The sequence below is a fragment of the Passer domesticus genome, chromosome 3, assembly GCF_036417665.1.
Source record: "Passer domesticus isolate bPasDom1 chromosome 3, bPasDom1.hap1, whole genome shotgun sequence".
Taxonomy (NCBI): domain Eukaryota; kingdom Metazoa; phylum Chordata; class Aves; order Passeriformes; family Passeridae; genus Passer; species Passer domesticus.
Genome location: NC_087476.1, coordinates 98,001,636 through 98,013,907, shown reverse-complemented (window position 1 = coordinate 98,013,907; position 12,272 = coordinate 98,001,636). Strand labels below are relative to the sequence as shown.

The window sequence follows — 12,272 nt, the reverse complement described above, 5'->3', positions numbered from 1 at the left end:
TAATATTAATTCAGACAGATATGGAAAAAGTCAGGTGGATTGGAGTAAGGTAGATCTTGACCACAGGGCAATAAATAAAACTAGTATGATTTAATTACTTGCAGGAAAAGTAATTTAGTTCAGATATTCAAATATGCATAAAGGACAAGAGATAATATTTTTTTCTTTCCCTGTTTTAGGTCTTGCACAGTCTGGATCTTGGGGATGTTTTGATGAATTCAATCGAATTGAGTTACCTGTCTTGTCAGTAGCAGCGCAACAAATCTATATTATTTTAACAGCAAGAAAAGAAAAAAAAAAGCAGTTCATTTTTTCTGATGGAGACTGTGTGGATTTAAATCCAGAGTTTGGAATTTTTCTAACTATGGTGAGTGTAGTAATAATTTCAAAGTGGCAAACTATAATACATAGAGGTTAAGCGACACAATGGAAATAACTGGTTTTATTCATAAAATAATGTCACTACAGAATTAGAATAAAGTGCACAATACATAAATAATACATTTATTCATGAATGGCATGCCTTCATTTTGACTTTAATATTATGGTAAGGGTTCCTAATTATGTCCCTTCATTGCTGTATTGCTATTCACTGTGCAGACAAAGAGTTTGACCAAACTCGCAGAATTTTCTGTGCTCACTGAGAGGACTGAAACACTAATATGCTTTACTACCATATCTTTAATAATGATAATAATAATGCATTAATAATTCATTAATGTTTTAATAATATTAATGTATTAGTAGTTTAATAGTATTAATAGTATTAGTACTTTAACAGTATTAATGAGAAAGATACTGTAGGGATGGGGGAGAAAAATAACATTCACTTAAAGAAGGAGATATAAGAAAGATGTTTTCCAGGGCCACAGGTCTTGACCAATGGGTACCTACATGGATATGTAAAAATTCTTCAATCTCCTGTAATATTAACTTTCAGAATATGCTGTCTTGTTGCCATAGGGTTCTTGAGGCTTCATAGCACTATATCCTGTAATCTCATGGGCAGGAAATTTTACAGTGTATGTATCCTAATGCCAAGGCAGATGACAATCCAAGATTACTTTATGGGAGATTAAAATTACAGTAATCGATAGGCAAGATTTCTAACTCCGCATTGCTCTAAGTATTTATATGTGCATTTATTTTTATTGAAAAAGGAAAAGGAAGCTATTTTGACTATTGCAAATAATAATGATGCATTATGTTTTCTTATTTAGAATCCTGGATATGCTGGACGTCAAGAACTACCAGAAAATCTCAAAGTACAGTTTAGAACTGTTGCAATGATGGTTCCAGATAGACAGGTATAATTCCTGACTGAACTGAAAGGAAAAAAATGTATTTTAATTTGCTGACCTGTCTTCAGGAGAACCTAACGGAATTTCTACAAATATTTGTATTTCAGATAATTATAAGGGTTAAACTTGCAAGTTATGGATTTATTGATAATGTGGTCTTGGCTAAGAAATTCTTTGTTCTTTATAAACTTTGTGAGGAGCAGCTCACTAAGCAGGTAATGTTGTGTATTCTTTTTTCTTTGTATTTACATAGTAAAATCTCCTGCTTTTTGGGTTATGCAAATTGTTTCTGAAACATCACTTCTGTGCCTTTTACAAAATATTGAAGTACTTTAAATGTAATTTAAAAAATGCCTCTATAAAATTTCTGAATAAATTATTATATTAATTCATTAATATGTTGTTGTATATGCACCTTTTTTGTTACAAATGATACTTTTTTAGTTAGTTGTAAGTGCATGAGGTTCTCTGTCTAAACATGTCAGCCAGACAAAAACCATCCCAGTCATATAATTTTTATTCTAAGAATTATCTAAAGCTAGGCTAATTAGTTGGAAATTGGAAACTGGAAACCACAGGAGAAATGTCTAGTTTGATTTAAGTTGTTCATGTCCCCATAGCACTGCCTTTATCTGAAGTCTGTGCTTTAAGATGCCTTAGTTGAAAAGATGTGGTCTAGAATGGAACTATCAGTTTTTTAGAACCCTCTAAAAAATTTATAGCTCTGTTACTCAGAGCTATACAATTTTTTTCTGTTTGGCATGATAAATGGTTAAATCAATTAAATTTAAATTAGGAGAGAAAAACCTTATAGCACACACACATCTTCCTGAAAACAGCTTTGTTATCCTTCATTTATTTGAACAGAATAATTCCTAAACAGCATCAACAGTTCCTATTTTAGCTACCTTTTCCAGGCAGGACAACTGCACCATATGAGTAAATATGCAAGTAGAGCTTGATATATTGATGAAATAAATCTAGAGAACTTGTGACTGATACATAAGCCTTCTTCCACTCTCTAGGTCCATTATGACTTTGGTCTGAGGAATATCCTTTCAGTACTGAGGACACTTGGAGCTCAAAAGAGAGCCAGGCCAACCGAAGGCGAATTAAGTATTGTCATGAGAGGGTTAAGAGATATGAATCTTTCCAAGCTGGTAAGAATCTAATTTAATATTTTAGCACCATGTAGAGGCAAACCTAATAGATATTTCATGGGTTTTGTGTGAGATCAGAAAAAATCTCAAATGTTCTTTTCTTTAAAAAATGAAACATGATAACCTTCATGTTATCATTAAACAGCATAGAGAGTTTATTAGACTTCTAAAGAGTGTTCATTATGCAAAGGTTCAAACAGATCAATATTAAGGCTTACCTCTGCATGTACTTTCAGTGTACTGACTTGTGCACAGACTGACCACTGTATCATAAGTAAATTGAATAATGAGTATCCACTAAATCAGACTTTTAAAGATTTCTTTCCAGATGGGATGTTCTTTCCAATATATGCTGCAAGTAGTTTAAAAATCAATTTTATAAATAGACTGCAGTATCTGCTCAGTGGGAAATTTCCTTCAGTTCTGAATTTCTCTTTTGTATGGCTTGTGGATGACATTTTCAAAATGCTGTTTTCATAGCAAGCTCTCTCGTTAGCTGTCTGTAAGCATCTGTATCTTGAAAGTTGTTATTACTGCTTTTTCTTTTAAAACAGAGACTAATTTTGATTTGGAAACATTCTTTGAGTAACCATCCTTTAAACATTCCGTAACATTTTTTGTTTCAGATAGATGAAGATGAGCCTTTGTTTCTGAGTCTTATCAATGATCTCTTCCCGGGGCTGCAGTTGGACAGCAGTACCTATGATGAGCTTCAGGCTGCAGTAGCTCATCAGGTTGAAGAGGCAGGGTTGGTTAACCATCCACCATGGAATCTTAAGCTTGTTCAGGTAAAACTTTTTTTTCTAAAGCATTCTTCACAATCAGGAGTCAGAACAGTGTGTTTGTGCCTAGACCACTGTCTTACCCAAGAACCTGCACATCAAATATGGGAAAAACTGAAGGTTGTGTATGCACCATGCTGAGGAAGACCAATTCAAGTGACTTGCACTGTGGTGCCTGTAGATCTTCATCCTGGACTGATACAAGCCTTCATTCAGCTTGCAGAGGAAGAACTGTATATGCTTCATCTTACAAGATTTTGGCACCCCAGAGGACTACCACTGTTTTGTGCCATTCAATTAATTCATACTTGTCGAGGCAGACTGACACTTCCCCAGCAAACTTAAGGCTGATATTAAAAGACAAACAGAAAATTCAGTAGAGAATTCTCCTGAAACTAAACCCATACAGAGTTCTGGAGGAAGTGCAGTCCCTGTGTTTGTTTCATATATACAGGTATTTCAGACTGTGGTAATTATTCATACTTCTGTAGTATTAATGTTTTGCTACTATTAATTTTTCCTTTTAAATAAAACAGAAAACCCTTTTTTCAAATCTTGTAAAACAGTTTTCAGCTGCTTAAAAAAGTTTAGGTAAGATTTTGTTCTATGAACCATTTATAGGATACTTGCTTAGTGCTAAAAAAAATTAGGAACTGAAGATATGTACTCTTCCACAAAACACTAAAATTTAGCAAATGCATGCTAAATTCAATGCTGAGCATATAACTTGTATATCTAATACATCTTAATCACTACTAAGGGCAAGCAAAAATCTTTCTAAAGCATGTATTTATTTTTTATTTTTAAAAAGAAATATTTTATTTTGATTTTTTAATAGTTGTATGAAACTAATCTAGTGCGTCATGGGTTGATGACACTTGGACCTAGTGGATCTGGAAAAACAATGGTCATAACTATATTAATGAGAGCACTCACAGAATGTGGCCAACCTCATAAGGAAATGCGCATGAACCCCAAAGCTATTACTGCTCCTCAAATGTTTGGAAAACTAGATGCTGCAACTAATGACTGGACAGATGGAATCTTTTCTACTCTGTGGAGGAAAACACTGAAAACCAAAAAGGGTACGTAAATACTTTTCATTTGGTATCATAAAAATGTATCTTGAATGATACATTGAAAAAAGCATATTGAATTCACAAATGTTCCTCTTGAGGAAAACCATAGAGAGCATATGAGATGAGATTACACATCTTAAGAAAGCACACCAGTTTAAAGATTTATTATTTAAATAGTAGTATATCTACATTAAAAAAAAAGATAATTTTCTTGCCACTTCAGTTCTACAGTATAGATGTGTTACTTGGAAGCTGATAAATCATAAATTAGATTAACTTGTTTTAATGGCACTATCTTTATAATAATGTTATTGTCATGGTTTTATGTACATTGATTGCCTGTATTAATATTCCAGTATTTTGGGACTTACATACTGAAATTCCTTTTAACGATGTTTCATTTGTATCTGAAAAAAATATATATATTAAAGAAAGGGAATTCTTCTAGGGAACCTTCCTAGAAGGATGTTAATTTTAAAAGACAGGGGTTTTTTAATTTTAAAAGACAGAATTTCTTGGAAATGCATATGTTTTCTCTAGTATAAAATTTCTATATTCCAAATGAAGCTGGAATTCTAAAATTTAATTGCGAAAACATAGGTACTTACATCTATGTTTATATTTCGAAGTAGAAGAAAAACAACCAAATTTTAAGAACAGTGGAGTGTGTATTAAGTTAAGGAGAACTTGAGAGGGATCTGTGAATGTTCAATGTCTCTTGTTTAGTTGCTCAAAGACCCCTTCCTTTAGCAACAAAACACTAAATTCTCCAACCTCCCTGTGCTGCTGGAGTAGGGTTGTGGCAGGAGGAGGAAGGAGGAAGAATTAGATTAGTTTGTAGAGAAAGAGTTTGCATCTGGAGAAAGAAAATGGAGTGGGGTAAAGGTTTTCTAGCTGTTTCTCTTTGCTTCTCATCATCCAAATTTATGTTAATTTGCAGTAAAATAATGTTTTCCAAGGTGAGTTTGTTTGCCCATGACAACTGTCAAGTGATCTTCCAGTCTTTATCTCAACCCACAAACATTTTCACTGTATTCTCTCCCTCTGTCCTGTTGAAGGAGGGTAGAGAAAGAGAGTAGCACAGTTTCTATCTGGTAGCAAGCCAACACTATAAAGGTACAATTGCGCCCTCATTTGCTACCAATTTTTTCAAAAAATATTTCCATAACTAAGTATGCAATTTATTCAGTAATGGACATCCATACAGATGGCAAAAATTACAATAAATAAAATAATTTTTTATACGACATTTAAGTTCCAAACCAACTTTTGTACAATTATTTTCTTGATTTTTCAGCAATGTGATATGAACTATCTCTCTTTTGATCATTTTTCCAGGTGAAAATGTGTTTCTGGTTTTAGATGGTCCTGTAGATGCAATCTGGATTGAGAATTTAAATTCCGTTTTGGATGATAACAAGACCCTCACTCTTGCAAATGGAGATCGAATCCCTATGTCTCCTTCATGTAAACTCTTATTTGAGGTCCACAATATTGAGAATGCCTCTCCAGCAACAGTTTCTCGAATGGGTATGGTCTTCATCAGTTCTTCTGTTCTCAGCTGGAGACCAATATTGCAGGTAAGGTAATTATTGCTGGCTGTTCCTTATTATACCTTGCTATACCTTTTATACAGAACATTATTGTAGATATTTTTTTCAGGCATGGCTGAAAAAACGTACTGCTCAGGAAGCTGAAATTTTGCAAAGTTTGTATGACAGAATCTTTGAGCCAGCATATACATATATGAAACTAAACCTTAACCCCAAAATGGAGCTTCTGGAATGTAACTACATTATGCAGGTAAAAGAGATATTGTATGAGTCTGTATAAATTGACTGACAGTAGTAAAAGTGCAGGAATAATAAGGAGAACATTTGATAGCCATAAAATTTAGCTTGAAAATATTGTCACCTGACAAAAAAAATTTCAAAATCAATATTTGTTTATTGGGCAATATAAGAGGAAGTGTGAAGATGTGCAGAAGAAAATTTTTCTTCTCTCTACTACTTCATAGTGGAGAGTCTTCTAATGACTGGAATTTGCAGGCTTCAGTAAATTTCCAGAAGCATATATTTAATAAGCTAGTGGATTCATTTTGGTTCTTTTAATACCAAAACATTGTCTTAAGGGTCACTATATCTCTACTGACAGTGTCAGCAAAGAGAGAGAAGACTAATTCTATTTATCTTTTTATCTTCAGATGTAATAGGTCTTATTCTGTCCATCAGCTCTTTCAAGGTCAATGTAGTCATTTTTGCCTCTTCTTTTCTATCAGTTGGAATTCTACCTTGAGTGGAGTCCAAACTACATCAGTGATTTATTAATAATATAAATATGTGTTTGGCAGATTTTGCAAGACTGTCAGTCCTGTACTGCATCTCTACAGTTGATTTGTTTATGAGTCTGTTGTCATCTGCAGATTCTAAGTTTCCAGACTTTCCACTTGTCCGTGTAATCTCCCATTTATTTTGACACAATCATAAAAAAATCAGTGGTGCCCTTGAAGAAGAGTCTAGACAAGATAATGTTTTGGATAGCCCTCCAGTTTAATGTCAAACTACCAAATTTGCACCCAATTTTTCTGTTCATTAGAGAGTTAGTTTCAGATTTTCTAGATTGTGAAGTATTTTACTGCAAACTAATAGCCACAGTAAATGCTGGAGAGCTTAATTGTGCATTGTTAAATGCAAGTAGAGTATCTTTAGAATTAAAGTCCCCAGGCAGAAACAATTGAACTAACCACTTTATGACGTGCAATGCACAACATTTTTGAAAGGGGTATTATTTTTCTTCTACATTTCTTATCTGTGAAACCTCTGACTGAACTGAGCTTGTCTTCATGGAAGATTTTTTTCTGTGGTCAAAAGTTTCTGTTATTTTTGATTAGTGCTTGTTAGGAAGTGTCAGCAAGTCAGTGCTCAATTCATGTCGCTTGATCAGGGAAATTTTTCCCTGATTTAGGCTGTATTGACTGTTTCTTTGTGTGAATGAAAATCTCTAGTATATTTCTGTCACATCTGTGACAAAGTAAATAACTCTTAGCAGGCCTCCATGCTTGTGTTATCTAAGAGCTAGTGATACCAGGGATTTTTACCCTACTTGTAGCTTAAAATCCCAGCTTTGCCATAAATTGTGTCTGTGCAGAAGCCCTGTACCTTATCAGCCTCCTGATTTGTTGGGTCTTACATCTTTTTAGCAATTGTAGGATTCAGGACATGCTGCTTCTGTTTAGTTTGTGCATTTTCAAAAATTACAACCAAATCAAAGCAGTTGCATCTGGAAGACTTGTATTTGAGTTCCATAGCTCAGTTTTGGATGTTCACCCAAATATGCACATGTACCTGATTATGTGCCATTTGTTAGCATTCACAATTTGAGTGCCTATTCATGCACAACAACTTTATAATGGTTTCATATAAATGTGATCTCACTTTTGCTTTCCTCCTTGTAATTTCCAATGACTTTCTGACTCTTTATGCATCCTCTGGCCTACCTCATTAGGAAGACAAATATCACTTACCTTAGGAGATTCAACGCTAATTTTCTGTTTATAGAGTTATCCTGCCTTATGAGTCTATTGGAAAGGTCAGTATACTTGTAGCTAAAGCAGAGCTGATTGATGTAGTCTGCATGAAGGATCAAAGGTGTTGACATCATTCTTTGCCAGGCATTTACATGGATGCTAATCATAGCAGAAGATAGGAGTTTCATTTCTAGATGAACAATGCATTGGAAGATAGGAAATGTGTAACTGGATTATCAGTTCTTAGGAAGGACAGAGGTTATCACTGATCCTGAGGTACCTTTGCTGGGATCAGTGCTGTTCAAAATGTTCATAAACAGTTTGGAAAAGTTTTAGGTGAAGAAATTTATTGACTATACTAGATTATTCAGGGTATTAAGGACAAAACAACTAACCATGAAGAACTGTAGACAAACTTTATGAGACTGAATAAATAGGTAATAAAATGGCAAATGAAATTCAATGAAGATAAGCATGAAGGAGTTCACACAGGAAGAAAACAAACTGTTCAATGCCATGAATAGCAGACCTATGGGACATCTTGCCAAAGGTTGTAATAGACAATAAAAGTTTTTATAGGCTCAAGACCAGCCTTGCTATTTCCAGGGTGGAAAAAAAACCACATGGGATTATAAAAGCAGGAAAAGTGTGTATTGTTTAGAAGGTCACAAGCTGAAGAGGGTACAAACATGAAGTACTACCCCAGCACCACCACAAGCCAAGAGAGATTTTTTTCTTTTACTCTTCTCCACTTTTGGCCACTGTTGCAAATGAGTTTCTGGGCAAGCATTAGAAGTACGTGTTACTTTATTATTTGCCACTCCAATTATGAGATGCAAGACAGCATAAAGAGTACTAATTCCAACAGCTGACTGAAAATCTGTTTCATTGTTAAAAAGACGTATTTTTTAGAACAATATGCTGCACACTGCCCCTGTATAGAAGGGTAGTACAGGTAGGTTTACCTAAGACAGTCAAACATCCAAATTCATTAGCAACATTTCAGAATTGTAGATAACAAGTTACTATTTTTCTAGAATCTGACTCTTAGAAACAGAGTGAAGCAATCACATAATAGAATAATTTAATCTATTTTTAGATGGAAAAATAGAAGTTAATGTGATAGATACATAAATTGTAACATAGTTGAGATAAATACATCAGACACGCTGAAAATTCTTCCATGTTTTAAAATGGAAAGAAATGGCCAAACTTCACCTATTCTTGGAGTTCTGAGTATTATAAAATCCCTTAAAAAGCTGTTTTGTTACCCTAGCTCATAAATGATATTTGTTTTGTAGGCATAATTTAGAAGGATAACTGATGATCAAATTACCTAAGTAATTTTGAAATTTTTTTCAGTTTTGTATAGCTATCTTTAATAAATTTTATTTGGTCTGTTGTTCTGAACTTTATGCTTGGTGTTTTTTTGTAATCTGTATTGATTTAAATTTTGAATACATATAAATAATGCATGTGCATACCTATATAGGTAAATAAAAAGTGGTTATGTAATATTTTCTAAATGCATATTTTAAAATATTTTCAGTCTATTAATCTTCTGGAGGGCTTGATTCCATTGAAGGAAGAACGTGGTGTATCAGCTACACAACTTCTGCATAAATTGTTCAACTTTGCAATAATGTGGAGTTTAGGTGCCCTTCTGGAGCTGGACAGTCGAGATAAACTTGAAGCCTTCATTAGAGCTCATGATAATAAATTAGACTTACCAAAAATCCCTCGTGACAGCAATGAAACCATGTATGAGTTTTATGTTACTGATCGTGGTAAGAAAAAGAACCAATATTCTTTTTTAAACTGTCACTTAAAAACTCTCTTACTGCTTTAGTCCTTATTATACAGTCCTATGAGTTGAGGTTTTTTGACAGTGTAGTACCAGCACATCTGTGGATGTGAGAAGGCAGAGACAAGATATAGAGTGCTCACTGATAACATTTTATTACTTCTTTTTAATTTCCTTCTTATAAATTACTTTTCTATCAATTTAGCCAGCCTGCAATTTGTAGATAATTTGTGCTTAGGCTGGTTTTGTCTAGCTTAATACTATTTTATGTTTAATTTTCTTACAGGTGGTGGTTTTTGTTAAAGGAATAAAATCTGATTTTAATTTTGTTTAGTAATTATTACGTCTAATAACCGGTCATAAATCTGAAATGTTATAGAATTATTAGAGTAGTGAGATATTTTGCTTATTGTTATTTTGAATAGTGTACTATTTTCTAGAACAATTTAAAAAATTTAACTAGCACACAAAAACATTGTCACAATAAACTTACTGTCATGACAGAGTATGTTCTCTTCTGAAGAAATTAATTTCTCTCATATCCAGACTTTTTTTTTTGCCAGCAATATTTATTTAGTGTACACATATGCACTCCATATTGCCATGTTCTGTAATTTTTCATCAGCACTGTGAGAATTTGTTTCTAAGTAAATATTCTTTAGGGTTTTTATTTAGATAAGTATATATAAATTCAATAAATATGTCTACATTTAGTAGGATTGTAGACTAATTACAGGTCATGACTAATATAATGTCTTTTGTTAGATGCCTTTTAGACAGATTTGAGAAAATGTATCCCTTTTTGTACTTTGTAGTATTCTGCCCATAATATATATTTTTTAAATTATTGTATTAACAAAATATTGAATGTATTTAACATGATCAGAATATTATGACATTTCTGTCCTTTTTTTTTTTTGTGTGTGTCATTTCAGGTGCCTGGGAGCACTGGAGTAAAAGAGTTCAGGAATTTGTTTATCCAACAGATCACGTCCCAGACTATGCATCTATTCTGGTTCCAAATGTTGATAATACCAGAACACAGTTTTTGATAAACACAATTGCAAAACAAAAGAAAGTAAGTACAGGATTACGTATTTTAGTATATACCTACCATATAATATAAAACTACTTCAAAAGTGACCGGATGTTACAATCATTCTTCATCTTCTAGCCATTGACTCTAGTCATTGCTTCCCAGGTGCATCACTATGTTGCTTTATTTTTATTTTCTTAACATGGATTCTCTGTAATTATTTTTGTGCAAGAACCATAGTTTAAAATGTAAAGGAAGGAATTTAGAGGAAGCCTTTTTAGGGTCATCCACTAAAAGAGACTGTTGCAGCAGATGTGTCAGAAACTGGATGAAGTTTGCCAGTTGGAAGAAAATCCTCTAACACATTCTTGTTTCTTCCTTTCTCTTTTAACTCTGCAAAGAAATTTATTGGAGAATCTATGTGGGATGAAAAAAACATATGGTCCCAGTGGATCTGGAGACAAGAAAAACCTATCAAAAATGTAGCATTTAAAAATAGACAGAGGCACTATTCTTATCTCAAAAGTAGGTCTGTTATACATATATAAGTTTTATTAACACTTGCGTGGTTTAAATATCTGTTACAGGCTGTTTTGCTCATAGGAGAACAGGGGACTGCAAAGACAGTTATGATTAAGGGGTATATGAAGAGATATGACCCAGAAGAGCATTTGTCAAAAAGTCTAAACTTTTCGTCTGCCACAGAGCCATTTATGTTTCAGGTAAAAATACAGATTTTAAACAGTCTTGCATACCATTTCCTTGCTAAGTGTATGAAGGGTATTTAATTTTGATTATAAGTGATTTAGAAATAAATTCTAAAGGATCTTTTTTGTCTAAGGCACTTCAAGATTTCAGAAAATTCTATTAAAAATAAATTTTGCAGACCAGAGTAAAATATAGCCGTTCACATTCACATATATTCATGACTGCTGTGTGATTTTTCATTAGGAATTCTAAGAATGATTTTTTTTTGCTAAAGACCTTTGATTTTCTTCTCAGACTTTTGGTTATACTTTGTTTTTTTTCTGATTATTTAGTATATAGCATTAATTTTAATTTCTGTTAAATAAAGAACTGATTTCAACCTTTAGATAATTTTATTTTTCCTCAGAAGTAACTACAACATCAGAAATTCATTCTTTAAAGACCTCTAGCATGACAGCTTTGTAGAAATTTTTCTTACTCAATGTAACTGGTAAAAATCCATATAAACAGAAAAGCATGCTGTACATAGTTTTTTCAAGTGATTGAAAAGACATTTTATAGCACTATGGGATGATTTGATACTACTAATTTGCTAGGATATGATTCTGTAAGTCAAATTGGTTACATTACCATTTCAATGCAATGAATTCCTAGAGATGAACCTCTGTTAGGAAAAAGAACTAATTTGGAAAAATTATTGATTGAAAAATCTATTAATGGAATAGGCCTTAGAAACTCCACTCTAAAATTAGGCATTTTTCTAAGAAGCTAATGTAAATGTTATTAAGAAAAATTATGCACCTACTTTTTAAAAAAATTCCAGACTCACAGAATGGCTGCTGAGTTTTTCCCAGCAGGTATTCATTCTCTTGTGTA

The 12,272-nt window shown here is 33.1% G+C and overlaps 1 protein-coding gene across 4 annotated transcripts in view; it reads left to right on the top strand.

Moving 5' to 3' along the window:
• DNAH8 (dynein axonemal heavy chain 8) overlaps nt 1-12,272 on the top strand; it is a 115,550-nt gene that overhangs the window by 55,627 nt on the left and 47,651 nt on the right. For all 4 annotated transcript variants that reach the window (XM_064414558.1, XM_064414560.1, XM_064414559.1 and 1 more), the window contains exons 45-55: nt 180-367; nt 1,221-1,307; nt 1,409-1,516; nt 2,327-2,461; nt 3,088-3,249; nt 4,082-4,328; nt 5,661-5,902; nt 5,985-6,125; nt 9,398-9,635; nt 10,588-10,730; nt 11,276-11,410. In XM_064414558.1, coding sequence (XP_064270628.1) covers nt 180-367; nt 1,221-1,307; nt 1,409-1,516; nt 2,327-2,461; nt 3,088-3,249; nt 4,082-4,328; nt 5,661-5,902; nt 5,985-6,125; nt 9,398-9,635; nt 10,588-10,730; nt 11,276-11,410 — 1,826 coding nt within the window. The remainder of the gene's footprint in view (nt 1-179; nt 368-1,220; nt 1,308-1,408; nt 1,517-2,326; nt 2,462-3,087; nt 3,250-4,081; nt 4,329-5,660; nt 5,903-5,984; nt 6,126-9,397; nt 9,636-10,587; nt 10,731-11,275; nt 11,411-12,272) is intronic.